The sequence below is a fragment of the Aotus nancymaae genome, unplaced genomic scaffold (assembly GCF_030222135.1).
Source record: "Aotus nancymaae isolate 86718 unplaced genomic scaffold, 86718_ANA_hifiasm-v0.15.2.pri h1tg000009l, whole genome shotgun sequence".
Classification (NCBI taxonomy): Eukaryota; Metazoa; Chordata; class Mammalia; order Primates; family Aotidae; genus Aotus; species Aotus nancymaae.
The window spans coordinates 12,823,547-12,851,495 of record NW_026988420.1 but is presented as its reverse complement, the minus strand read 5'-3'; the positions used below and the strand labels follow the sequence as shown (position 1 = coordinate 12,851,495).

General features: G+C 35.8%; 1 protein-coding gene across 1 annotated transcript; it reads right to left on the bottom strand.

The window, feature by feature from the left end:
* ITM2B (integral membrane protein 2B) lies at positions 1 to 26,273 on the bottom strand. The gene is made up of 6 exons (XM_012465153.3): positions 26,138 to 26,273; positions 6,977 to 7,105; positions 4,905 to 5,111; positions 3,075 to 3,185; positions 2,370 to 2,520; positions 1 to 719 (listed from the first exon to the last, which is right to left on the bottom strand). Exons 1-6 carry the CDS (start codon positions 26,252 to 26,254, stop codon positions 634 to 636), a joined length of 801 nt encoding a protein of 266 aa, XP_012320576.1. The 5' UTR covers positions 26,255 to 26,273; the 3' UTR covers positions 1 to 633.
* Positions 26,274 to 27,949: the final 1,676 nt, after the last annotated feature.

Sequence of the window (27,949 nt, the reverse complement as noted above, 5' to 3'; positions counted from 1 at the left end):
TCTAGTTAAACAACTTTGTGATATTTATATTCCATTGCACAGATATGGGTTATACAAATTAGTAACACAAGTTATTTCTTAAATTCCAAACATTTTCTAAAATATTATTACAGCAGATGCCTAGGATATTAAAACATAAAGGTGGAAATCATTCTCTAAATAGTTAAATGTGACACTGAAAATACTGAACATTTTAATTAGAGAAAAATTAAAATGTGTGCTCAAATGCTCTAACAAACTAGGTAGCAGGGCAACTAACAACTACAAATAAGTCACTGTGGTCCATTTTTATGTATGCATATATATGATTATTCTCTTAGATAATCCATCTTCTTGAAAATGCTAGTAAAACATAAAAATCCAGATAAATGATGTCTTCCTACTACCTAAGGTGACGTGTACTATTATCTATGACTTCATACAGTTACTAATTCAAATATAAAAGACACCACACTTAGAAAGAAAAAAATTTTAAGGTAATGGTTTTAATTGAATTAATGAGATGAAAAGATAGTAAAGCCCTGTTTGCTACTTACATGAAAGAAGATTTTAAAAAATAATCACTGCACAAAATGTAAAGGGTGGGGTTATGTTGTGGTATTAATTTTCCTCAATAATGTTTTTCTTGACGGTTCAAGAACAAATTAAAGTTTCCACGGCAAATTTGTTTTCAAAATGCCGAATTGTGAAACAATTGCTGGCTTCACGTTTCTGAATACCTGTTTGAGAAGAAAAAGGTTTTTTAAAATTTTGGTTCTCTAGTAATAAATATTCACATAATCTTTATAGTTTAGACATATAGAAGTATTTCACTCTATACTCCACAAAACTTGTAGTTTGAATTTGTTTACACTGAAGAAAAAGCTTTTCTCCCTTTCTGAACTAAGTATTAAACATCTTGACAGATCATAGCAACATTAATAATGCTATACAGATTGCTTACAAATTCATGAACTTGAAAGTACTGAAAATGTTCTGTGCAGGGATGGAGGCAGCAAACCACATTGCCATGTATGTACTGATGCAACAATCCTGCATGATCTGTACATGTACCCCAGAACCTAAAGTACAAAAAAAAAAGTGTGTATATATATATATATATATAAAAGAAAGAAAATGTTCTGTATGTTGACTATGGTGATGTTTGAAAGACCACGTGTATCTTTGTGGTATAACTCAGAATCGCACACTAAAAAGGGTAAATTTCATTGCATGTGTAAGTCTGACTTAAAAAAATTATAAATCGAGAGAATTTTAAAATGTAAGAAGTCAACACAGCCATAAAAAAGATAAAATCATGTCCTTTGTAGCAATATGGATGCAGCTGGAGGTAATTATCATAAGTGAATTAACACAAAAACAGAAAACCAAATACCTACCTTATAATGCTCTCACTTGTGAGTAGGACTGACATAAAGAAGGGAATAATAGATACTGGGGACTATAAGGAAAAGAGGGAGGGAGGAGATAAGGGTTGAAAAACTACCTACTGGATACTATGCTCACTACCTGAGTGATGGGATCATTTGAACACCAAACCTCAGCATCAGATAATATATCCTTTGTAACAAACCTGCACATGTACCCCCGAATCAAAAATAAAAGTTGGAAAAAAAAAAAAGAAATCAAGCTGGTTTCAGATGATTCAACAGCCGGAGATGAAAGAACAGTATTATTTAAAATGCTAGCAAAAAGCCAGGAAAGCACTTATACTGGGTGACACAATTCCAAAGAAATCACACCACAGTGTATGTGAATGGCATTTCTTACTTTCCACAGCTGCCACATGTACTTTATTTTTATTTTCACAGTGATCTTAAAAGGAAATGGGGAGATATTGTAATCCTTATATTTCAGGTGAGAAAATAAAGGTTAAAGGTTAAATGATTTGGCAAAGCTATATTAGTTGTTTCAATCCTCTTAATTCCTGATCCAAATTCCTTTCCAACTAACCTGACAGTGATTACTCCCAATGTGATCCAAAAGACAAACGGCCTGCTTAGAATCCAGATCCCTGAGAATACAGCTGAAGAGATGGTCCCAAGAGACCCTCTGGGTAACAAAAACCCTTTCAGTATGACTGAACCAAGGTGGTAGGATGGGAAGTTGGACAGGGTAACTAGATGGAAAGTGAGGTACCAGCATCTCAAGGCAATGACATTTCACATTGACCTTTTCTCTCCATCTGAAAAGAGTGAATTTATTAAATAGAATTAAGGTAATTCTATAAAACCTGGAAATATTATATGATGACACAATATTATCTCACTCATGGCAAGTACATTGGTAACAATGACTAGGCTTCACCTAAATCTAGTTTAATGCAATGAACTTTTCTGCCAAACACTTTAATATTTAGAAAGTATTACCTTTAACAGTTTCTCTGCGTTGCAGTTTGTAAGTTTCCTTGTCATGACACAGTCGATAAATAAAGAAACCCAGAGGATCAATGTTTTCAATGCGATCAGTAATAACCATGTGCTCATGAATCAGATAGGACTGAGGCAAATAAGTTCCAGCCTACATTCAGAAAAGAATACATGACATGACTATCTCAGAACATACACTGAGTAGACTAGAGTAACAAGACAAAGTTCTTACACATTACAATATGGAACAGGTTGCCAAACTACTACCCACTATCTGTTTGTTTTATGTTCTTACTATGTTGCCCAGACTGGTCTCAAATTCCTGGCCTCAAGTGATCCTCCCACCTTAGCCTACCAAAATCCTAGGATTATAGGCATGAGCCACTGCCCTCGACCTGTTTTTGTAAGTGGAGTTTTTTTGGAATATAGTCATGCTTATTTGTTAACATATTTTCTATGGCATCAGAATTAAGTAGTTGGCTAATATTTACTCTCTGGCTCTTTAGGAAAACTTAAAACATTATTTGATAAATTATATTTCAATTTTAAGATATAAAACGTAACAAAAACCACGAGTATTAGTTCCTCCTTGTAAATTCTTAACAAGTCTGATAAAAATGGGCTCCTACAGGGCTAATTTCTCAATAGGGAATTTCAAAACACTATAAAGGCATCATTCATCAAAAATAGTCAACATTCTTATACCTTGATGTTAATAAGTAACTCCAATAGATTTCTGGGTGGCATAACAATGGAAGTGTTCAGAGGGATCACATAGCACTTATCCAGGTTAAGATCTAAATAGGCTGTGAGTTTCTAAGGAGAAAAAGATACAGCATAGTTAGAGTAATACTTGTACAACAGGAAGCAACTAGATTTTTAAGAATAATTTATACCAATGAAGTGAATTGGCTTTAGAATGTATAAATCACTTACATTTCAACGAATTCAGAATTTGGCTGGATAAAGTTGGAAGTGGGAATGGGACAGGAAAAAATATTGCTACCAGTAAATAAAATATTTATCAAGCGTATATTTCTATAATAAGAATAATACCTATTCAAATTAACTGCAAATACTTATTATACAATTAAGCAATTTAACTTCCTCACTTAGAAGCTCAAGTGCCCTCTAAGGTATCTGTCCATTGTATGTAAAGATTGACTTTTTTCTGTATCTTGAATACTACTACCATCTTTAGAACATTGGAAAAAACAGTCATTTAAATGATTTTGTGTTCTGTGGTTCAAATGAGAAAGGCTGGTTGAGAAAGACTGTCTCATAGGATGGTTTTTAAGAATAAGGTAAACCAAACAATGTCAACATTTTGATTCCTAAGAGTTCAGTGTTAGCTATTATTATTTACTGTTTGCTTTGGATGTTTATTTCCTTGAAGTAAATTTTCAAACTGGTTTAGAAACATCCATCAGATGTATTTATCAGGCACGAAATGTTTGCAAAGCTAATTGAGTAATGTAATGGAGTGTTCAAAATGGCAAGCTTATAGAGAGACATAAAAATCACAGGTGACACATAAACTTCTGAATCTCTGAATCCTGATTTGAAAAAACAAAAAAAATTCTTGGGACAAAAATTGGGGAAATTTAAATATAAACATAAATTTAAACATATTAAATACAGTAGTCCCTCTCATCTGAGGTTGTATTTCCTGAGTTTCAGTTACCTTCAGTTAACTGCAGTCCACAAATACCTAGGTGAGTACAGTATAATAAAGTATTTTGAGAAACCACCTTCACATAACTTTTATTATAGAATTTTGTTATAACTGTTTTATTATTAATTATTGTTAATCTATTACTGTGGCTAATTTGTAAATTAAATTTTAACATATACATACATGGACACTAATAGGAAAAAACATAGTATTTAGGGTTTGGTACTATCTGTAGTTTCAGACATCCACTGGGGGTCTTAGCATATATCCCCCATGGATAAGAAAGGACTGCTGACCTACATGATCGTGTCAATTTTCTTAGATGTGATAATGATGTGGTTACGTAGGAGAACATCTCATTCTTGAGAGATAACAGCATAAGTAACTTATGTTAAATGACAGAAAAAGAGATGAAGCAAATACGGCAAATTTTGGAACAAAGTGGATGATTTCGGGTATTCAACTTTTCTGCATTACATAAAAATGCTCAGAAGCTAGGGGAAATGTAGAATGAGAAATTAAGAACAGATTAACAAAATTATTGACTTTGAAAATGCTACCAAAAGACAGGAACATAAATTACCTCTTATCTAAGAAAATGTAGGAGCATACAAGAAATATTAATTTGCCAGCAAAGGAGGAATAGTCATGAGGTGGGCTTTAAGAGTAGGTAAGGCAAGGAGAAGGAAAAGACAACATAAGAGAAGGCTGGGTCATCAAGGTCTGCTTCAGACAAAGCAGAGCTCACCAAATGCTGACAATTAAACTCTAAATATAATAAATTAGCAAATATTGAAATTAAAACTACGAAAAGCATAGAGAACCTGTATTCTTTCCATAATTCTGGACACTTGGCTCACCTTGTTAAAGTCATGAACAATGTTGGCAGGATCACTATCTGCAAATTCTGGGACAGGCACACTGATAAATTCAACTTCCTCTTCTTCAAAGATTTTAATATTTTCTTCAATTGTCTGGTAGCGAGCAGCTGGGGCATCGGCAGAGGGCTCATTTAAGATGACATCATCTTTGATGTACTTTATTCCACAGTAGTACACGTCATCTGGCTATAGAGAGTTTAAAGACTCATTTCAGCAATTCAGCATGAGACAGGTTTTTAAATACAAGTATTACTTAAGCTGCCACCTCTATCTAAATAGCATTTTGCTTGCAAACTCTTGCTATTAGATGACAAGTCAGACAGTTTAATTACAGTTAACATATTCTTTAAGATCAGGTTTTGAAGTACTGTAAAAGAACAGCTTCAGAAGAAGAAAAGCAGCTGGTTTTCCCTTTACTTTTCATGACAGATGAAAATAGAACACAAAAATAATTAGCCATCCAGTAACAAATAAATATAAAGAAACAACAGACCTACTCTACCTGTAAGCAGTTTTTATAAAAGAATGTATTTCAAAAGTAGCCATGTTTTTCTGAAAGAATATATTTAAAACTTTTGATATGGTCTACTGATGAAATCATTTTTTTCTTATTAGCCAAAAAAGGGATGAATTTTCTGAAATTTCTATATGCATACAAGTAGTTCAAATTTTCCCTTTATATCACAATTCAGTGGAAAATATTACATTACAGCAAATCTTTATGCTACTGTCTCACTTTTGAAAACAGAAAAAACAGTATGTAAGTTCGGGTGCAGTAATTCATGCCTGTAATCCTAGTACTTCGGGGTGGTGGGGGCAAAGGCTTGAGGCAGGTGGACTGTGTGAGCCCAGGAGTTCAAGACCAGCGTGGGCAACATGATGAGACCCTGTCTCCACAAAAAAATAAAAAATTAGCTGGGCATGGTGGCACACACCTATAGTCCCAGCTACTGGAGAGGCTGAGGTGGGAGGATTCCTTGAGCCCAGGAGGATGAGGCTGCAGTGAGCTGTGATCACACCACTGCACTCCAGCCTAGGTGACAGAATGAGACCCCATCTCAAAAAAAAACAATACATGTACACACACACACACACACACACACACACACACTCTACACACACAATAAAGACTAAGGGTATATAAAATGTTAATGCACCAAATGTTATCTTTGGAAAATGGAATTGCACTAATTTTTTGTATATCATATGTCTTTCTCGAAAAAAAAAGTGTTAAAAAAGATGACTAGTATTTTAGTAATGTCCATCAACATGCGATTATCTTGAACAATACAGAAAATGAGCATGAAATTTAGAATGCTTCAAAATTAGTTATTTAAATTATTTTAAAAAGTCTAGTTGCTAAACCTTGAAAGTAATTTTTCCTTCAAAACTCTTTAAAAAAAAAAAACTTCTGAATTATTGCCAAGAAAAATATATCACAAAACGGATTGTAAATCATAATTAATCAGTAGGAAAACCTTTGTCTTAGCCCACTGGGATTACTATTAAATATTCAAAGTTATAAACAACTTTCATCCTATGTTATATTTCAATATCACTGCTGAAGTCACCCAGTTCTTTAGAGAAACCAATGACTGGAAAAGAAGCAGAGACATGGTTTTACTATACTCTGGGCCCAAGAGTACAGTAGGACCATGGGGAAGCCCAAGCTGACTATCAAATTATGGCCTATCAACGTGACAACATTTATGGCTGATGTATTTATTCAATTGGCAATTGATAAAACTATGCCTCTCAACCCTTAATTACAGTAGGAAAATAAAGTTTAGTAAAATCACCCAACAACCTAAATAAATCCTTTAGTCAGCAACATTTCAAAACAAGTTACTCTGCTTTTAGTAACCTGTGTCTGATGGGCTCAGCAAACATATCATGGAGATATGTTTAAACACAGCTTTAAAACAGAACTACCACTCTGGCTGAAGGCCACAGACAAAAAGTACAAGCTTAAAGCAAGTTATAAACAATTTTGTAATGCACATCAGGAAAGGCAAAAATAAAAAAGAGACACAAATAATTTTTCCACTTACTTGAAGTGCAAAATATTTGTAAAGGTATGCTCCTCCTAGAATAACACCTGCAAGCATAAATGCTAGTCCAAAGCACATGCACCAACACCAGGCTCTTCTCTGGCCAACTGGTACCACATCATCTGGGTCCTAAAATACGAAAAAGACAGTTAAATATTTTATCTCCAGACAGAAAAACAGAAGGCTTAGGATTGGAAAAACCTTAAGGATTATCATTTTAATAAATGAAGACATAAAGACCAAAGTAGTTGGGTCTGTCATCAAAATCAACCCAAGAATGATTAAGTGGTAGCTCCAGGACTCATGGTTCTTGGGCTGGGACATTGGTCTCTAGGAGAGTTGTCTACTTCTAATCTCAACACTCCACCTGCTAACCCTGCCTCAAGCAATGATACACTCCATAATTTTTATTTTCCATGCATAACTTTTGGCAATATCTTCTAACATTTAATAATTTAGAAGAGGTTATTCTACAACTTAGTCATACAACATGATGATGAGCCTTGTAAATTATAAATCCAAGGAATCTAACTGATCATTTATGAAATTATGTGTTAGCCCTGCTACAAGTGGTTTATACTTCATACCAGGTATAAGACTATTCTAAACAATCCACAAGAAAAAATTACAGCAAAGTAAGGAACAAAACAAATAATGATACTAAAATTATTTAAACAATTGGAATTTAAAAAAATAGAACAAAATTACATACATAGAAATAATCCTATTATCCCACTGCTCTACCCTAAACCATGGTCTGATAGAATTCTTCAATTTATTTTAAAGATAGGAGCCATAGAAAAAAATGAGAAAATGTTCAATGATAAAAAGTTACTTATAAATTCAAGAAACAAAACTAGCACACAATAGAATTTTTATTTTTATCCACTTAAGAAAACAATTTAGCATTAGAACATTATTTGGGGTCATGATGTTCATAATTCCTAGATACTCCCTCCCTGTGCCCTTCTAACCTGATCCCTCTATCCTGTCCCTTTAGAATTACAGCGAATTTCTGATTCGTACTAAAGTTCATGTGCAAAGCACTAAGAAAAAAAAGATACAAATAAATAATCACTCAACAAATAGTAAAGACTGCAAAAATTCATGGTATACATGAACAGCCTCTTGAAGTACATGACTGTCCTTTACTTGGAAAACCCAATATGGGTAGCTTAAGGGAGAAAGTAAGACTTCAGCTGGCCAGACACCGTGGCTCACACCTGTAATCCCAGCACTTTGGGAGGCTGAGGCAGGTGGATCACCTGAGGTAAGGAGTTCGAGACCAGCCTGACCAACATAAAGAAACGCTTTCTCTACTAAAAATACAAAATTAGCTGGGTGTGATGAGGCATGCCTGTAATCCCAGCTACTCGGGAGGCTGAGGCAGGAGAATCACTTGAATCCGAAAGGTGTAGGTTCCGGTGAGCCAAGATCATGCCATTGCACTCCAGCCTGGGCAATAATAGCAAAACTCCATCTCAAAAAAAAAAAAAAATTAATTAATTAAAAAAAAAAAAAAGAAAGTAGACTTCACCTAAACCTACATAAAAAAGAAAGTAGACTTCACCTAAACCTACATAATAGGATATAAAATTAGGAAGAAAAACTAAGAATGATGTACAAAAACAGAATGGGTCTATTGGAACAGTGGTCCACAACCTTTTTTGGCAGCAGGGACCAGTTTCATGGAAGACAATTTTTCCATGGACAGAGTGTGGGGGTTGGGATATGACTTCGGGGTGAAATCGGTCCACCTCAGAAGATCATCAGGCATTAGATTTTCATAAGGAGTGCACAACCTAGATCCCTAACATGCACAGTTCACAACAGCGTTCACAAATGTTGAAGCAACCAAGAACAATGTAATTTGATATTCCTAGGTTGAGGTTTCAAACATAAAATTTAACATTGACCAACAAATACTGTTTAATCTAAGAATCAGTCCATTGCTATGAAATGTCACTCTTTCTGTAGCATGTCAATATACTATGTGTGTAAGACAATGAGTGTACTGCAACCAAGAAAAGTATGTAATAAGTCTGAAGAATTTATCAAGCCATGTAAGATATTTCAGCTATGAAAAGAAAGTTACAAGAATTCCATGGAGTCATAAGGTATTATGAAACTTTAATGATAAAGTATACATCTTTTGCTTGAGCCCTTGTCTGACATAAATATCTAAGGAGGTAAGAAACTGTTCCTAACATAATTTTAGGGTGGAGGGAGAGTTGGGGGAGACAAAAATGACAGATGGAAATAGTTATTTCCAACATTTGGTATCAGCTGCTGAGACAGCCAAATGTGCACACACACCCACCCCATTTGGCAGGCTTTCTCTTCCAATAATATATAACTGAATAGCCAAACAGCACAGGCAGACATCTGTAAACGAATATGCAGCCCCAACTGGCAAATTGATGACAAGTTTCAAGGCACTGTCATATATCATTTTTAACTGTTCAACAATCATTTTGAGAATAAATTATAAATGTCTACTATGTGCCAAGAGCTGTGCTAGGCACTGGAAAGATATCCTCCACCAAGAAAGAGACCAGTTGGATCAGTCTGGAAAATAGATAAATATACAAAAAGAAAATAAATATGATACAAGCTCTAATAGGAAAATGCACAGAGAGCACTTAAGAGGGGATGAGTTTCAAGAAGACTTCCCAGGGGAGAAAGTACTTAAGTGGAATGTTAAAGGACAAATACTCATTACCTCAGCAGAAGATAAGAGTTAAAGGAAATTATATATATGGCAAAGATTTTTAAAAAGTTATGTAGCTAGAATGCATGACATTTCCAAGAGCCACATGTAGTTTGGCTGGAGTATCCAATATATGGAGAGGGGTAAGAGAGATGATGAACAAGAAATTGGGGCAGGTCACAAAAGACCTTTGTAAACCATGCTAGAGTTGGACTTCTCATGTTCATTCAAAAGTCACTTCTAGACACTATTATAAGCTTTTTAAAATTCAATTTCTTGAGGCATTTCACTTACAAAATACTTCACTTATCCACAGGTCAATTTATTCAGCACCTCAACAATGTGAAATGTGGCTTAAGAATCAGGAAATAAACAAAGAGTCTTTGGTCAGCCAAATTATAGACCCCACACCCATGCACCATCATCATGTACTTCATAAAAGAGCTGTTAAATTTCCAAAGCCTATCTAATCTTTTTTCTCTAAATTTCTAGTGATCATTTTTCTTTCATTAGAATAATTCACATAAAGATCTTATCTCTCTGCTAGGCTCTAAGATTCTTTTGAGTATCTATTCATGTTCATTTTGCATTACTGGCAGCTCCAAGCCAAGCTTGGCATTAGTTGGTGCTCATAAATTTGATGAATGAATAAAACTTAGATATATATATTTTTAAAAGCTTGGAAATTTTTTATGATTCATAAAAGTTATATCAGCAGCCAGCATAATGAGGGAAGGGAGAGATGCAACCTAATTCATGATGTAAAACAAACTGGCTATTTAGCAAGAGTAGTAGCCTAGTTCAGCATTTATTAAGGCCTGCTATTTGCAATATGCTGTGCTAGATACTGTAGAAAATTCAAACATGATTAAGATATGGCTCATATCTTGAGCAATTTATGGTCAAGAACTAACATCATATATGATAGATAAATGATGTCCCATAATACAATCCAAGTCATAGAGAAGGTATTAAAGTATGCTCAAGATTAAAAAGTCATTAATCTAAGAGATTAAAAGTGTTTTTAGAGTGATTAAATTTTAACACTTCAAAGAGTAAGCTTTACTTAAAGAAAAAGCCACATAAGATTTAAGAAAAAAAAAAAAAAAAAACTCCGTGATTATCTTAAAATATACAGAAAATGTATTTAACAAAATTCAACTTCCATTAAAAAAAAAATCTTGACAAACTAGCAAAAGATGAAATTCTTTAACATCAGTAAGGCTAATAATCAAAAGCCAGAAAGCTTCATACTTAATGGTGAAACTTTATACTTGCATCATATGCTTTTAGTTCAGGAATATAAGAATGCCCACTATTGTACCTAAAAAGTAGAATTAAAAAAAAAAAAAGAATGCCCACTAAAATTGACTGTTTCTATTCAACACTGCTCTAGAGATCCTAGCAAGTACGCAAACGATAACAAAAGGTATTAGAAAAAAGAAAACAAAACTGTTATTATTTGTAAATAATCTATGTAGAAAATCTAAGAAAGTCAAATTATTCAAACTAATTAGAGGCTAGCAAGATTTCTAAAGATCAATAATAAAAAATTAACTGAGTCAAAAATTTGTACATAAATATTTACAGCATCATTTATATACTAGCCCCAAACTAGAAATAACCCAAATATCTACCAACTAAAGAATGAATTGTGGTATATGAAATATACCATGAAATAGCAATAAAAAGGAACAAAATAACACACACCACCAGCAGGACTGAATCTCAAAAACATGTTAAATGAAAGAAGTCTAGCACAAAAGATTATTCACTGTATGACATCTATAAAATACAAGAGTTTTATTCCATGTAAATTATATTTTGATATGGAGAGTGGGGAAGAAATCAACTGAGTTCCTATCTACCAGGCAATAAAAAAATGTCTGATACAAAGCGCTAGAAAAAGTGTGTAACAAAGGGAACTTGGGAACTTCTACTCAATTGACAGAAATTTAGGTACAATTGCTTTGGAGAACAATTTGGCAGTATCTAATAAACATACATCAAGCTTGTCTAACTCATGGCCCACGGGCTGCGTGCGGTCCAGGACAGCTCTGAATGTGGCCCAAGAGAAATTGATAAATTTTCAGCCGGGTGCAGTGGCTCACACCTGTAATCCTAGCATTTTGCGAGGCCGAGGCAGGTAGATCATGAGGTCAAGAGATAGAGACCATCCTGGCCAACATGGTGAAACCCTGTCTCTACTAAAAATACAAAAATTGATTGGGTGTGGTGGCACATGCCTGTAATCCCAGCTACTTGGGAGGCTGAGGCATGAGAATTGCTTGAACCCAGGAGGTGGAGGTTGCAGTGAGCCAAGATTGTGCCACTGCACTCCAGTTAGTGACAGAGCAAGACTCCATCTCAAAAACAAAAAAGGAAAAAAAGAAATTCATAAACTTTCTTAAACCATTATGACATTTTTTTGCGATTTTTTTTTTCCAGCTCATCAGCTATTGTTAGTGTTAGTGTATTTTATGTGTGGCTCAAGACAATTCTTCTTCCAATGTGGCGCAGGGAAGCCAAAAGATTGGACACCCCTGATATACATGAATCTTATGACCTAGCAATTCCATTCCTGGGTATAAATCCTAGATAAACTTTTGAAAATGTAAAGAAATATGTCCAAGAATGTATAATGCATTATCAGTAACAAAAAAAAATTCAAAATAAATTATTATGAATTCATATAATACTGCTAAAAAGATTCAACCAGTGACCAGGCCTAGTGGCTCAAACCTATACTCTCAGCACTTCGGGAGGCAGAGGCAGGAGGATTGCTTGAGCTCAGGAGTTTGAGATCAGCCTGGGCAACATAGTAATACCCTATCTCTATTAAAAAAATAAAAATTAAAACAACAAAAAAAGAAATGTACTAGCCCTGTTGATTTTAGATAAGCCTAAGAAATATAACTGCTGATCCCCTAGAAAGGCAAGTTGCACAATATATAATACTACATATGTAAGTGTTATATGTGATATTTAAGACTTTCAAAATATAAAATATACTACAAGTTCTCTATATTTTGTGTGCTTGAAATGTTTCATAATTAAAAGAAAAACCACTAATAAGAGCTTCCTCACTGGGGTATATAACTTTACCTGGCCTAATTTAAAACAAGTCACCAAGATATTTCCTCCCTTCTACTGCAATAAAACTGGTACACCTTGCATAGTGCTTAAAAGGTAAGAGAACTCCCACAGGTGCTGTACAATTATCATCTAATTAATCTTCCTAAACCTCAAGTTTTTTAGCCCAGTTTATAAATGAAGACACTGCAGCACACGTTGGCCTATAACCATCTTGCAACAGTAGATACAGAAAGACCTGGCTTTCAGAAGCACTCTCACTCTGGCACAGTAATAATTTCTGGTTCAAATAAATCTCAGCATTAGATGATAAAATTACTTAAGAAGCTATATCTTAAACAAAATGAAGGACAAATTCTTTTCTAGTACTTCAATTAGTTAAGAATTAGGTCACCTCAATCAGTTCCCTAAGAGGCTTTAGTAAATGTGCTTCAATTATAAACTTAAATAAAATGTATATTTTTCATATAATTATAATTCTGTTCTCAAACTAACAAATCACTTCACATTCTTAGGCATTTCTATTTGAACTTTTTTTACAGGATGACTGAAGCTTTTAAAATATATTTTTCGAAGTGCTCAGATATACTATTTTACATCTCTATATGAAATGCAACAACGCCGCTTTAGGAATCAGGATACTAAACAGGAAAACATGTCTTAGGGTTAAAAATTATGTTATCAAACATATATGTAGAAACAATTTATTCAACTCAAAATATACTGAACCTTCAGAAACAGATTTACTTAGAAACATGCTGGGTAACATAGGTAAATATGGGGGTGCATAGGCCAGCTGCCCAGAGATGTGTTGTTTGGCTGGGTATAATACTTTCCAAAACAGAAACAGCTGGGACATTAAAAGAATTCAGTGATTTGCACTTTTAAAAGCTAGATTTCCCATCAATATTCTAGTATTTTCAACTCCTTTCTTACCTTTTTTTTCTCCCTACTTGGAGGCCAAATATACCTAGTTCTTTTCTATCATGTTGCTAGGTTTTGAACCCTGATCTTCATTTCCAGCTATGACTGGGTATACTTCCTTCTGAAATCCTATTTATATTAAATAATCAATCTAAACTACTTCCCCATATAAAGGGTTTCGAGTTCTGGGTTTTGTAGACTGGTACATATTCCCTTGGTTTCCACATTAGGTTTCTTTCCTCAGTATGGAAGCATCAAAAGGACATGCTCTAGTGATCTGCTAATTATTAATTGCATTGATTACCAAATATATCTGCTATACGTAAAACACAAAATCTCTGGCTGATAAGCTCACAATCCATGAAGACATGAAACATTTCTTTGCCTTTTTTCTTATTCACTTAAATCAGTATTTGAATTTGATTTTATAATTTGCCTTTTGAGATGAGATTGCTACTGTCTCAACCATAGTGAAGAAGTCTATATGATAAATGTTATGTTTGACACATAAAAAGGAAGCAGTTTTCCAAATAGCTGGCATTATACAGAAAGCTGCTCTTTATAGTTGTAGGTACTATGATATATTTCACAAAGGCCTCTAACCTTTTGTCAATATTAGATTTCATTAAGTTAAATTAGTGTTTAGAGTCAAAATCGGGACTTATACCAACATGTTATGATTAATAAACTTATGGCACTGTTCTGTACTGGAATTAGAACAAGAGAAAGCTTTAAAAAGGAGAACTTAATCTCAAATTACAAGGTCTACAAAACAAATTTCTCGCTAATATAATTTTTTGTTAACAAAACCTGCAATATAAAAGCAGCAATACAGAATGAAAAAACAAATTTAAAATGTAAAGCCATTGCATAATAATGTAACTATTGTGAGAAATCTATGAAACTTGAACCAAATTATTAGCATCACATAAAATTAGCACAGTCCTAGGTTAAATAAAAATAGGTTGGAACTGAAAAAAAAAAACAAAAAAACAGGCAGACTGTCAATGCAATGCATTTGGAGCTGGATCATAACTTAATCACTTTTGTATCAGAGACAAGCAGAGTATCTAGTGCAAAGTAGAATATTAAAATATATTCATAAGTTTAAAATCTCCTATTCTTTTTTCAATATAGTTTAAAAGATGACCATCATTTCTATACAGTGTTTATTCAATCTATGCTCAACAGAACTGTATACCTTTTTTTAAGTGAAATTTTAGCAGAATTTCCAATTCATATTGGTGAGTGAAAGGCACTGGGATAGTAAAAAGCCTAGACTAGCACAAACAGGCAAATGTTTGTAAACAATAGCATTATATACAAATGTTATTTATTATTAATAATATCCTTTACCAGGGATAGATAAATTGGTAAAGACAGATTTTCTCTACCACTGGCTGAATAAAACTCGAGTCCACATTGTTACCAATAGCAACTGTTTCCCTAAAAATTTTAAGCACAATACAAATGCTCTAAATTTATATAATTCATTATAAAATTTAGTGTCAAGATTAGAGAAAAAAAGAAGAAACCTTATCTAGACTCACTTTTATACAAATGCTGGCTTTTAATGTCTTTCAACAAGATAATTACTACACATTCATATTCAAATATGGGTAATTTCATTTAAAATGCAGAACTTCCAGTAAGAAAATTCCAAGTATATCCGTCTGAAAGTACAATATAGTTTAAATGTGGTTAAGAGAAAATTTCTGTCCAAGTTTGGAATTTTAAATGTTAAACAAGATGACTACTAGAAAAAATAATTCTAGTTCTTGAGATCAAGAATATTTGTCTCTATATATAAGTGCTTTGACCCTATGAGCTCTACTGCCTAGCACTGAATGCATGTGCAGTTAAAACTCAGTGGTAATATTTAATGTTGCTCCCTTATTCCACCATTCTCCTGGCTCTTGGATCCAGGGGTGTGATTTTCTTGATAGATAAAACATAGGCATTTAAATAGGTTTTAACTAATTTGTTTTTCATAGTTGGTTGTTGGTCTTTCCTAGCTACACAATATTTCTTGATAGTTGAGGTGCTTAGCAATTTTTAAATTTCAGGTATGGTACCTGGCTATGCAGTAGGTGCTTCTGAATATATGATCAATACAGTTCTCAGAAACAGATCCCCTATGGAAGTATCATGAACATAGTTTAATCCAACACATCATTTACAGATAAATATATTGAGGCCCAGAGAAGTAAAATTATTTGCCTAATATTACAGAGCTAGTAAGGCCCGAATATTATCTTGACTCCAAGTGCTTCTTAAGGAAATGGACTAAACAGCTTAGACAAATTAACTCTGGTAATAAATGAAGTGACAGACACCATGTCACATTTGGATAACACTCTTCTAACCAGAAACCACATAGCCCGAATTTTTTATTATTTTTATTTTATTAAATATATATATATATATTTTTTTTTTAAACAGGATCTTGCTCTGTCACCAGCTAGACCAGCTAGATTGTAATAGTGCAATCATGGCTCATTGCAGCCTCAACCTTCTGGGCTCAAGTGATCCTCCCATCTCAGCTTCCAGAGTAGCTGGAACTACAGATGTACACCACCACGCCTGGCTAATTTTTAAATTTTTTTGTGGAAGTGAGGGTCTTACCATGTTGCCCAGGCTGGTCTCAAGCAATTCTCCTGTCTCAGCTTCCCAAAGTGCTGGAATTGTGAGCCACCATGCCTGGCCCACAGCGTGAATTTCTGCTGTTGTAAAAGGTTTACTTAAATTGACCCACACTAATAAGCCCTACATGTGTTAACTATTACAAAGGCAATAATATTATTTTTGATACATTGACAAAATTAATAGGGCTTTTCTCTATTGTTCATCAAATTACAAAGGATGGTAGCAAAAAGTATTAAAATCATATATATGTGAACCTAAAACAATAAAGGGAAATAACTAAGGCACACTGGCATGTAAGCATTTCAACATAAATGTAAAAGGCAAAATACTAATTACAAAAATGAAACTTAAATAAAGTTAGTTGGAGTAATAATGCCACAAAGCAAAACCACAAAGTTGGTAATGAGTTGCCTCTTATATTCCTCATGAAGGAGACAATCTTGGAACTTTGAAGAGGAAGATTAGAGGATGCCTCATCAATCTTTCTAGACCATCCTGTCTGATCTTAAATTAGTGCTAATAGTAATTCAGATGGTTTTCATTATTATCCGTTTTTAATTATCATTAAGTCCATTTTTAATGTAAAAGGAAATATTCTAACAAATCTTTAAAAAGCTATCAAGATAGCTGAGTTGAAGTTCTAATATTGATTTCCAGTTAAATGTTTGTTTTACTTCCTCCTGAAAGCGCAATAAAGTTAAAGTAAAAGGATAAAACAAATAAACCTTAAGTCACAGAGAATGAAAATGAATGACAGCAGGCAAGTCATGTCAATAAATATTCTGAAAGCTGAAAACAAAAAAGAAAAAAAAAATCAAGGTATAAGGAGAAAATCTCCAGCCTGTAGACAACCAAAGAGGGGAAAAAAAAGTCATGCACAAATGCAGAGTCAGAATGGTATCACATTAGAAGATAATGGAGCACCGCCATCAAAATGCTGAAGAGAAAAATGAATGCTAACCTAGAATTTTACACCCAGATAAATTATCAATATGAAGATGAAATAATGATTCTCAGACACATACGATTTTTTAAAAATTTAACGAACTTTTTGTTCAGATTTATAAAACTGCAGATCTAGCATGTGATGAAGACAAAGGTAATTCTTCCAAGATGATTATGACTCTCATGACGTTTGTACGGCAACACAACTAGAGTGCAAACAGTCTGGACTAGAAAACTAAAGAATGATGGGCAAGAAATCATCAAAAAAAAAAAAAAAAAAAAAAAAAAAGAAAGAAAATCTTGGTAAGTTACCTGGTGAGTTTGAAGATACAGAAAGACAATTACACTGCTGTCACAGTCTGAATTAGCAATAAGTATATGGAAAATTAAGGAACCCTCTCTCCTGCCCCAAGAAGCATGATCAAATCCTGGGAAAATAAGTTGTTATACAAGAAAGGAAGTAAAAGTACACTACAATACTCAAATGTAAATAATGTTTACATTAATTATAACAAAAAACACAAAATATCAATTTAACCAGAAACTGCTAAAACAGGAGAAAAGATCATGTGTACAATGTGTAAATACACAGAAAAAAACTAAATATTCACCTTCCATGTAGATATTACCAATAGGTATGATCTAAAACTGCAAAAAATAAACAAATGAAAACAAACCATAAAACAGCAGTATAAGCAAGTATTTAGAGTAGAGGTTCTCCAAATGTGGTCCAGGAACACACCCTTTCAGGGGGTCCACAAGATCAAACTTTTTTCATAATAAAACTAAGCCTGTGTTAGTTTAATAAACTAAATAATAAAACTGCCTTTTTCACTTTCATTCTCTCGCAACGTTCATATACAATAAAAATTGTACAGTGCAATTTTCCAGAAGCTAAGCACCATGTCACAACAGACTGAATGCAGAAGCTGATAGGAAAATCCAGTTGTCTTGTTGAGGTCAGGAGTTCAAGACCAGTCTGGTCAACATGGTGAAACCCTGTCTCTACTTAAAATACAAAAATTAGCCAGGAGTGGTAGCAGGCGCCTGTAATCCCAACGACTTGGGAGTCTGAGGCAGGAGAATCACTTGAACCTAGGAGGCAGAGGTTGCAATGAGCCGAGATCACGCCACTGCACTTAAATGAGGCAGACTCTATTCTTCCCTCGAACCACCCCCAAACCCCACCAAAAAGAAACATGGAGTTAAGATCATCACCACCTATGGTTGGGCTGGTTGTTTACAGTACAAGGACACCAGGACAATGGGATCAGTAGGGCTAGAATCCAGCTCATGTTCTATCCTCCAAAACACCAGAGAGGGCAACTTTTTCTAAATTGCACAAAGGCAGAAGAGGGTCTAGTGGTCACCATGGTAATAAAAGACCAGAAGAAGCTAATGAGTGAATGTGATTGCTTTGAATTAATATATGGGGAGAGAAATTAGAATAGTGGTTACCTTTAAGGAGAACAAATTGTAAAAGGACATGAGATAACTTTCTGAATTGATGACAATGTTCGAGCTTGATTGAGAGTTAGAGCTTAGGTATATATACTTAAAATTATCTAACTACACACTCAAGATCTGTGCATTTTATTGTATACAATGATGCTACAATTTTTAAAAAGTGTGTTCTTCTGACATAGGGCAGGACTATGTATTTGCATATTAAAATTCAGCATTACTTTGGTAAAACTCAAATTCTATTAACACCTATTATGTAATGAATAAATAACATTTTTAAACGAAAATGAGTATAGCTACTGAATCCTAAGAGTTTTTATGTTGCAGGAATGAATCTTTACCAGAATACCTTGCTGGGAGAAAAGTACCAACAATATTGTTATTGACATGTGAGGTAGGGATAAACAGCAACAGCAATATAAGAAGCAATATTACAAAACAAGAATGAGAAGAGAGAAAACTGGGACTTTAATAATGGTACCTGAAATCTACTGATTTTTAACTCTGTTCCAGGCATTGTGCTATTACTGTTACAGATTTGCCCCATTTTGCTGATGAATAAACTGAGAGACACAGAGAACTAAAGTAACTTACGCAAAGTATCACAGTAAGTGGTAGAGACAAAATTTAAACCTTGAAGAATGACTGTGTAGCCTGAATTCTCAATCACTACACAGCACTGCTTCCTGAATAGCAGCAGCCCCTCCCCACCAATTCAGTAAGGGTACTGGGCAAAAAGGAGAAATATCATTCTATTGATATTTTTCTCAAAAATATAAAAATCATTCTTACCCCATGGGCCAGAGAAAAACAGGAGGGAGGCAGTATTTGAAGACATAGGCTATAATTTGCCATTTCTGCTTTCTACTTTAAAGAAGATTACAAAACAGTGGCCCATGCCTTAAGTGTTCTGGGCTAAAATTCTTTCATGAATTAAAATAGAAGTACTTGCCTTTGAAAACTGGAGGATCAAGCAACACTGGACTCATGTTTAAAAATGAAAACCAAAAACATGTTTTTTTTTTTTTGAAATGGAGTCTTGTTCTATCACCCAGGCTGGAGTGCTGTGGTGTGATCTCAGCTCACTGCAACCTCCACCTCCTGGGTTCAAGCAATTCTCCTGTCTTAAACTCCTGAAAAACTGGGATTACAGGCACATGCCACCAAGCCCAGCTAAATTTTTTGTATTTTTAGTAGAGATGGGTTTTGTCATGTGGGCCAGGCTGACCTCAAACTCCTGACCTCAGGTTATCCACTGGCCTCAGCCTCCCAAAGTACTGGGATTACAGGTGTGAACACTGAGCCCAGCAGAAAAACCAAGAATATTTTTACTTGTTTCATATGCAAAAAGCCCAGCTTCATCAATTCATCTGCTTCAGCCCAGGAGGCACTGAATTTGCCTTCTCTGCTTAACATGCCTAGCATTGCCCTAGGTAAAACTAACAGATGGGAAATTTTATGTTCCAGCATTAAATAAAAAAAGGAAAAAATGAATTGGAGAAAGTTACATAAAGTGAAAAATTGAAAACTGATAATGCAAAGCTAATAGACTGACTCTCAAAAATCATTTTTCCCAGCATAAAAATGAGTCTGCTTTTGGATGTTGCAGAGATTCAAGTGATTTCATTAACAATGCATTTTTAAACATTTTTATATAAAATAATTTAAAACATTATAATCATATATAAGCAGAGAAAATAGTTAAGACTTAAGCTTTATCCTTAACTCATTCTGAAAACAAACAATTTTAAAAAATAATTTGAGCCTTGGCTGCTCTGCCTATGAAGTAGCCATTCTTTTCTTCCTTTACTTTCTTAATAAACTTGCTTTCACTAATAATAATAATAATAATTTGAGCCTTAAAGTTAAACATTCAAAGAAATACAAACACCCACCAAACTTGTTTTTTAAAGTATGAAATTCCACTATGCCAAAAACGCTTTATGCAAATATTTCAAAATTTCAACATATAAAATATCCAATACCATACTTAGTATCACTTTCCCAAATAAATGTCCAGGATATTTAACTTAGAAGTGATATTATATATAAGCTGTGCAAAATTTATTTCTCTTTTGTTATATTTCTATTAGAGCTACATCATAAAATTATTGCTGGTAACTTACTAGCAGTACTGAAAGATAAAACATTAAGTGAAAAATTAGAATATCCCTCTACCATAAAAACAAGGGTGACTTTCTCATCTCTACAACTCAAGATTCAAACTTCTCTGTTTAAGAATAAAAAGTCAGGGAGGGATAACATGGGAAGAAATGACGGATAGAGGTGATGGGGATGGAGGCAGCAAACCACATTGCCGTGTATGTATCTATGCAACAACTCTGCATGTTCTTCACATGTACCCCAGAACCTAAAATGCTATAAAAAATATATATATAAAAGGAATAAAAGGTCTATGTTCACTCTTATCTGATTTTTCCCCAAACAGTACAATTATAGAAATACTGCAAAAAGTTCTTTTTTTCTCTAATAAAACAGCTTAAAAAATGCACAATAATTTCAAATAATCTTGTTCATTCAGTTATTGGTAACACTTATAAAATGAGGTTGTATTGTAGATTTCCTTAAAGCTATTAAAAATATGTATTGTAAGTACTAATTAAAAGGGATAATCACAATTAAGTGGAGATTTTTCAAAAATTATGTCCTTAGGGTTATAATTTCCAATTTTCAACTTTCATCTGTCTCCTTTGTAAGAGACTTTCATTGTGAAGCACAGCTCCAGTGTTAATATTTCTATATCATTTAAGCAAAAATAACCTCATTCAGAAATTCAGAATTGTCAAATCCTGCAACAGTTACGGTCTAAAGTCCTTAATTTATTTTCCTTTAGTCTTTAAGCTCTAATAAAATGCCACATTTGCCAAAAAATTTAAGAGGATGATTTCACAGGTAACCCAAAACGATATAATTTTTTTTTGCTGGATCTTCCTTTACTGATACTATGATATACAAAGCAGTTTGAGAAGCTTTAGTTAAAACAGTAATTCAGAAAGTAATGTTTCCTTTTGGAAAAAGAATGTGGCTTTTGAATAGACACTCCAGGCATTTAAGTTATGGTATGATAAAGAGAAATAAAATCTCCCTCAATGACTACTTAGTACATTTTTCTATGTACATTTACATGCAAGTCAAGCTTTGGTAATGCATACTAAAAATCTTGTAAGTCAAATTTTAAATTAATTTAAATAGGTCTGTACCATAAATGTATTTGAGATATTTCTGCTTAAAAAATACTTCCATTCACATAAACCTTTTATGTGTCAGAGTTGAATTCCATGAGGTCTTACAGGCTTATTATGCCAAGTATATTATACTCATTTCTGTCTAGTTGGGAAGACTACAATCCCAGCAGGTAAACTGTCCTTCAACTGCACAATATGTAACCTTGCACACCCAATATGCAACAGCAGTCTCCTGTCAGGGATGTGTACACAGGAGGTCCTGCCATGGCACCAGGATGCACAGAGGCAATTCATTTATTTCCCAGCACTAAACCCTCACTTCAGATATTAATGTCCTCATGGAGAACCAAAATGTAATGACCGTGAAAGTCTCACTGGCCAATATTTGCAAAAACGAAATTACGTAACTATGCAATAAGATGCACTTTGGTTAAAGAGAACCAAGCTCTCAACCCCTGGGAGCATTATATCAACGTTACAGTAAAAATGGCCAGCCATGAATTTTATGTCCCTTCTCACTCCCCAAAAAACACAAAAACAAAAACCATGACCACAAATGAAAAGCTTAATTACCAAACCTTTCAGTCCTGATTGTGCAAATAGGGAAAACAAGAAAAGTGTAAGAACCAGGGTCTAAATAGCCATTTGCCATGGGTGACGCAGAACTTACTGGGTTAGTCGGCCTTCACTTTCTCTCATGCTCTCATCCTGCAACCATTTTCTCTCCTATATCAGCACTTTACTTTACTCCCTCCTTTTAAAGAACATCTACAAAGTGGGGTAGAGAGAAAGCAACACTATTTGTCAGCAAAACAACATACATACGAGGCAAGCTTAAGCTATTCTGAGGCCTGATACTGGGAAAGGGGTTTCATAAGCCGGCATTGCAACAAAGAGGTGCCGACAACTTCACTGTTCTACAGTGGGGTAAACAGAAATGACAATGTGCTTTATTACATAATACCTCTACCCATCTCTTTTCTCTTTGAACCACTGCTACTTGATATGACAGAAGAATGTAACATGTTAAACATGGAAAGGAAGTAAGGAAATACTCTGGTTAGAGTGAGGAAGTAGTTGTTATTTTTCACAATTAAAATTTAATTTCTGCCAAATAGACTTATGTAATCCTAGCATCTTCATAAAATTTTGAAACTGGAAGAATCCTTACAGGCCATCTGGTCCTACTCTCTCATCTTACAGACAGAAAAACTAAAAATTTAAGCCCAAGATCAAGCAGTTATATAAGGACAAAGCTGGGACTTCTGATACAGTACATTAAGTATTCTGATATTTGCAAACATACAACAAACACTTTCCCAAGGTTCAAAGTATCAACACAAAAATAAATGAATGAATTGTTGCCTACAGCATAAAACATGTATATAATTTCAAATTCACTTTTGCTACCAAAAATACATCCCACTCTTTGCTGTCTCTATAGCTCCAACAGCTATATGCACACTAGGACAGGAGGGAGGTGAAAACAATTAAGGGGAAAATGCAGGAAAAGAATAAACAGCAAGCTAGTTAAGATAAAACAATCACTAGAAATGGCTGTTAGGATTAATAGCTACTGAAAAAATAAGACTGAAAAATGGGATTATGGAACTGTTTCTGGAGAGTTCTCACCCTGCAGAGGAAAAAAATAGCAAGACAGGAGCAACTTAAAAGTACTGGAATGCATGTTATATAAGTCAGCTGATTACAGTGATCAGAATTCTTGTGGCATAAGGTAGTAGAATCTGCATTTTAAAACCAGAATTCCAGATGATACCAGAGCAGGTGGTCCCTAAGAGCACATTTTGGAAAACACTGGTCTCTGGGATATTGTGGTTTAGGAGGGTTAAAGATAAGATAAATTCTTGTTCAGGAGTTCTGGGCCATTAACTAGCTTGGTTTGATCCTTTCAACTACCCAGGCAAAGGAAATGCCCTCGGCAAAACACATTAAGGCTGATTCTGTTCCCAGCCCAGGCAGTCAGACAAGGTGGCTGCCACACAGTCACCCCCAAGGAGCCAGAGAACATTATGTAATCACTGCCCAAGCTCTGAAATGAAGAGATCAGAACTTCTTTCACTAAAGTCTGTCATTAAGGTTTTCCTTTATCCATTGAGCAACTGACTGGATTATAAGGATTCCACTTTTAACGTAAAGAAATATTTTGTCTTCCACTAAAGAAGTCTTTCAGCTTATAGCTGGAAAAAAAATTAGTCATCTTGTATCTACCAACTCATCCGTGACTGCTGGGTGGTTTAAAAAGAAGACTCTGGCCCTGTGTAGTCCCAGTAGTGTTTTTCTTTGGATATGGGGGATCTGAGAAAATAAAAAATGGAAAACAAAGCACAGAGCTACCAATGATTATTTATAGCTGCAATGACCACAAAATTTAAATATGGTGAACTCGTGAGAAATTTTGAGAATCTGAAATCAGTCACTATTTCAGAAATGACAAAAATTGTCAGAAGTCAGATTTAAAGGTGCTCAGCAAATTTAATTTTGATGTTTGTCCAGAGTTTCAAATCTCCACTACAGAAGAAAGAGAAAAGCTGTCTGAAGTGACATCATCAAATGCTTGCGCTCTCTCTTTCTCTTTCTAAAAGGGAGCAATTATATTTGTTAATAGGATTTAAAATATATATATATGTGATAGCATTAAGACTACGTATATTTGAGATTGTTGTGACTGGGTCCTTGACTCTCAGTCTATTTTAGGTACAATAAATGTTAGATAAACAGAGAGCTAAGATAATAATTTGCTACTGGCTGTGCATTCCAAACATTTTATTTAAAGACCAAGACTGCAATGGCTTCAGGAAAACAATACCAATACGAAAACCAAAACCTTTAATCCTTTTAGGGAATCAGTTCACTGTTCCTATTTCAAGGCAAGGCAAGTCATTTAGAAATCAACCCCTGACGTTGTCGGTTTTTACCAAAACATTTCCAGAAAGTAAGATTACCATTATATTCTGAAGGTAGATTATATTCAGAATATAACAATATAATGATGTCTAGATTACATTTATATTCTGAATTTTTTACAGCATATTAGTGGCCTATTTTTCAGTAATTTTCATTCGCTCATTTAAAAACTCCTATTACTCATACTTGGCACACCAATTTTTTTTTTAAGTTAAAACTAAATTTACCCGACTGATAACAGGTCTTTAAAAATGCTAACGACAAAAAAATAAGCTAAGCAACATAACTTTACAGTTAATTTCTAATTTTTGCAGCCTAAAGAGGATCTGGGTAAGAGGCTGTGGGCTTTCTTTTTTAACTTACGAGACAATTACACTCATATTTAAGTAAATATGATCGTAACCTACTAAAAGTCAACACAATAACAGTCCCACTTCGTGAATTTTCCTAGGATTAAAAGGAGATTTTGTAAAATGAAGGAGAATTTTATTAGGAACCTGGGGGCAAATTTATGTTTAGTTTCACTCAGCAGGAGTCCTCACAAAGACGCTGATATAATTTAAATGCCATCTATTGGTTTTTCACTAACATCCACATAGTCATTACTCGCCTTTACCAGGGATATTTGTTTTAATAAGAGACAGCCCAAACCTTCTTCGGGCGGACTGTCACTTTGTCCAGGTGAAGTTCACCTGTCACTACCGAAGGGCGGTGGAAAAAGAAGGTAAAGAAGGAAACGCTTTTAAAATTAAGACGCTTACAGTTGCTGGAGTTAGTCCAAGTGCTGTTCAGCTTAGAAACGAAAGTAGGAAACAACAGAGGTTTAGGCTTGTAATGATGTCAGCCATTTTAGGTACATTATTTATACTGGGAAGGAAGTGCCAAACTCCGTGGTTGTTGTTGTTGTGCCTGTCGCTGCCGGTCGAACGAATCAAGTCCTGGCCGCACACACACTCCCCGGACTGTAAAAACGACTGGGACCTCGGCACAATTCGTCAATCGTCCCCTCTCCTAGCCTCCCAAGCCCCCGACTCCGCGTCAGACACCGCTTCCAGCACACGCACTTCCTTACAAAGAAGGAGCTGCAGCCCCACAGGAAAGAAAGGGGAGCGCAGGGCTCTCTCGGGGACCTGTCCCCGCTGCGCCGGCCCTCTGCCCGCCACCTCGGGGCGCACGACCGCTCCCGCCCGCGCAGCCCTCCCCGGCTGGGCCCAGCACCCCTCTTCCCCGACCTCCCCGGGCTCGGACCTTGCAGTCCACGGCAACGGCGTCGGGGGGAATGATGAGCGCCTCCTCGCCGTTCTTGGGATCGTCCTTCTTGGCCTCCTTCTGGGCCAGAGCGGAGTTGAACGTCACCTTCACCATGGCGCGGCCTGGGGCGCCCTCGGAGGACGGAGGCGGGCTCGGGGCGCGGACTACGGGCTCCCGGCTGCAACTGCAGCCTCTACGGCCGGGATCCGGGTGGCTAAGGATCGAACGGCTCCGAGGCGACAGAGGAAGCTACTGCGGCAGGGCTCTCGCAGCCTCCCAGCTCCCGCGCGAGGGCGGAGACGGCTCGCGCACCCCCTGGGGGGCGGGGCCGGAGGACGGGGGCGGGGCCAGAGGACGGGGGCGGGGCGCTGCGCGGGACCCTGCCCTCGCCCCCGGGCTGGGCCGCGGGATCCTGTCTCGCCCACGATAGGGATGGTCGTCCCTCCGGGCCGCCTGGAATTTCCAGTTCTGAATTCGCCCCCAACCAGTTTACCTCCAACCCCAGTGTTGCAAGTTTGTAGCAAAAATCGAGTGAACTTTACTGAGTTCTCTGGGTACAAGGGACTAACCTTTAGCAGCAGACCGCCTCTTCTCTGCCCCCTGCCCCCACCGCGAGCCTAAAGGCCGTGGAATTTTTGTACATCCACATCTTCATTTTCTCACTTGTTAGGGAAACGACTCGGTGGAGCACAGAAATGTTTAAAGCTCTCTGTCCTTGAGATCTGACTTTATCTTTTACGGACCTCACCCAAGGGTGTTTACCTGGCTCAGACCTGCCTGGTCTTCCTTCCCTCCCTCGGAAGGTCAGCGCCTGTTCTGCCTAGTCCCAGACCAATGTGGAGGAAGCCTCTTGGCAGATTTGTATTTATTTCAAACATCTCACACTCGTAAAACAAAATGTTCCACTCTTGTGCAGACTTGGAAGAAAACCACATGTACACTTGGCTGATTTGTGACTCAAGGCAAAGTACTCGATGACGAGTCCCTTTATTTTTCTGCAAAATGAAAAGATAATTAAGGATAAAGCAAAATTCTTATGCTTTGAAGACGTTTCATTTACAACTAATGCGAGGGAGGATACTGGCTCCCGCCGTTACTGCGTTTATAATGTGTCAACAGACGGCCCCCTTGGAAAAATGGGTGATCTTGTATCCTTCTTTCCACCCCATTCTGTCCTGGTTCATCCAGAGTTGTGGGTGTGCTCTAGAATGTTACAGCTGTGTAAGCTCTGCCCTGGGCCAACCCTGAAAAAAGTGGGTTGTGTCTGAGATCCTTGGGGATTTGGCTCTGCTCAAGGAGAGAGTTGGGTATCTCCATAGAATGTCAGATTATAAATCCCTGGGAAACAGCACAAGGTCTCCGAATCCTTCTGTTCATGTATTTCAGAAACATCCTGGGCTGAGATAGGAGACTTTGAGTCTGCTTTGGGTATTCAGAAATTCCTGTCAAAATGAAATGTGTTCAACTGAGAGGAGGGTGAGTTGGGTTCCAGTTCTGGTGAGTTTTAATAGTAGCTAACCATACTTTCAGCAACTTGTTTAAACTCCCTGGGTCTCCCTTGTCCAGGCATCAGCTCTGTGAGTTTGACTCTATGGAGTCGCATTTCATGGTAAAAATGTTATTTAATTCCTCAAAGTTAACGACTGCTCCCAGCTCCCTACTTCAATAGGTTTCCTGAGACATTACAATTGAAGACCAAGTATTTCTGGAAGCAAGATCTGGAGGACGATACATGGTTATATGTATATCCTTCCTACTTCTTTCTGTGTTAAGATAAGATGGTAGAAAAATACTCAAGGCATTTTGCAG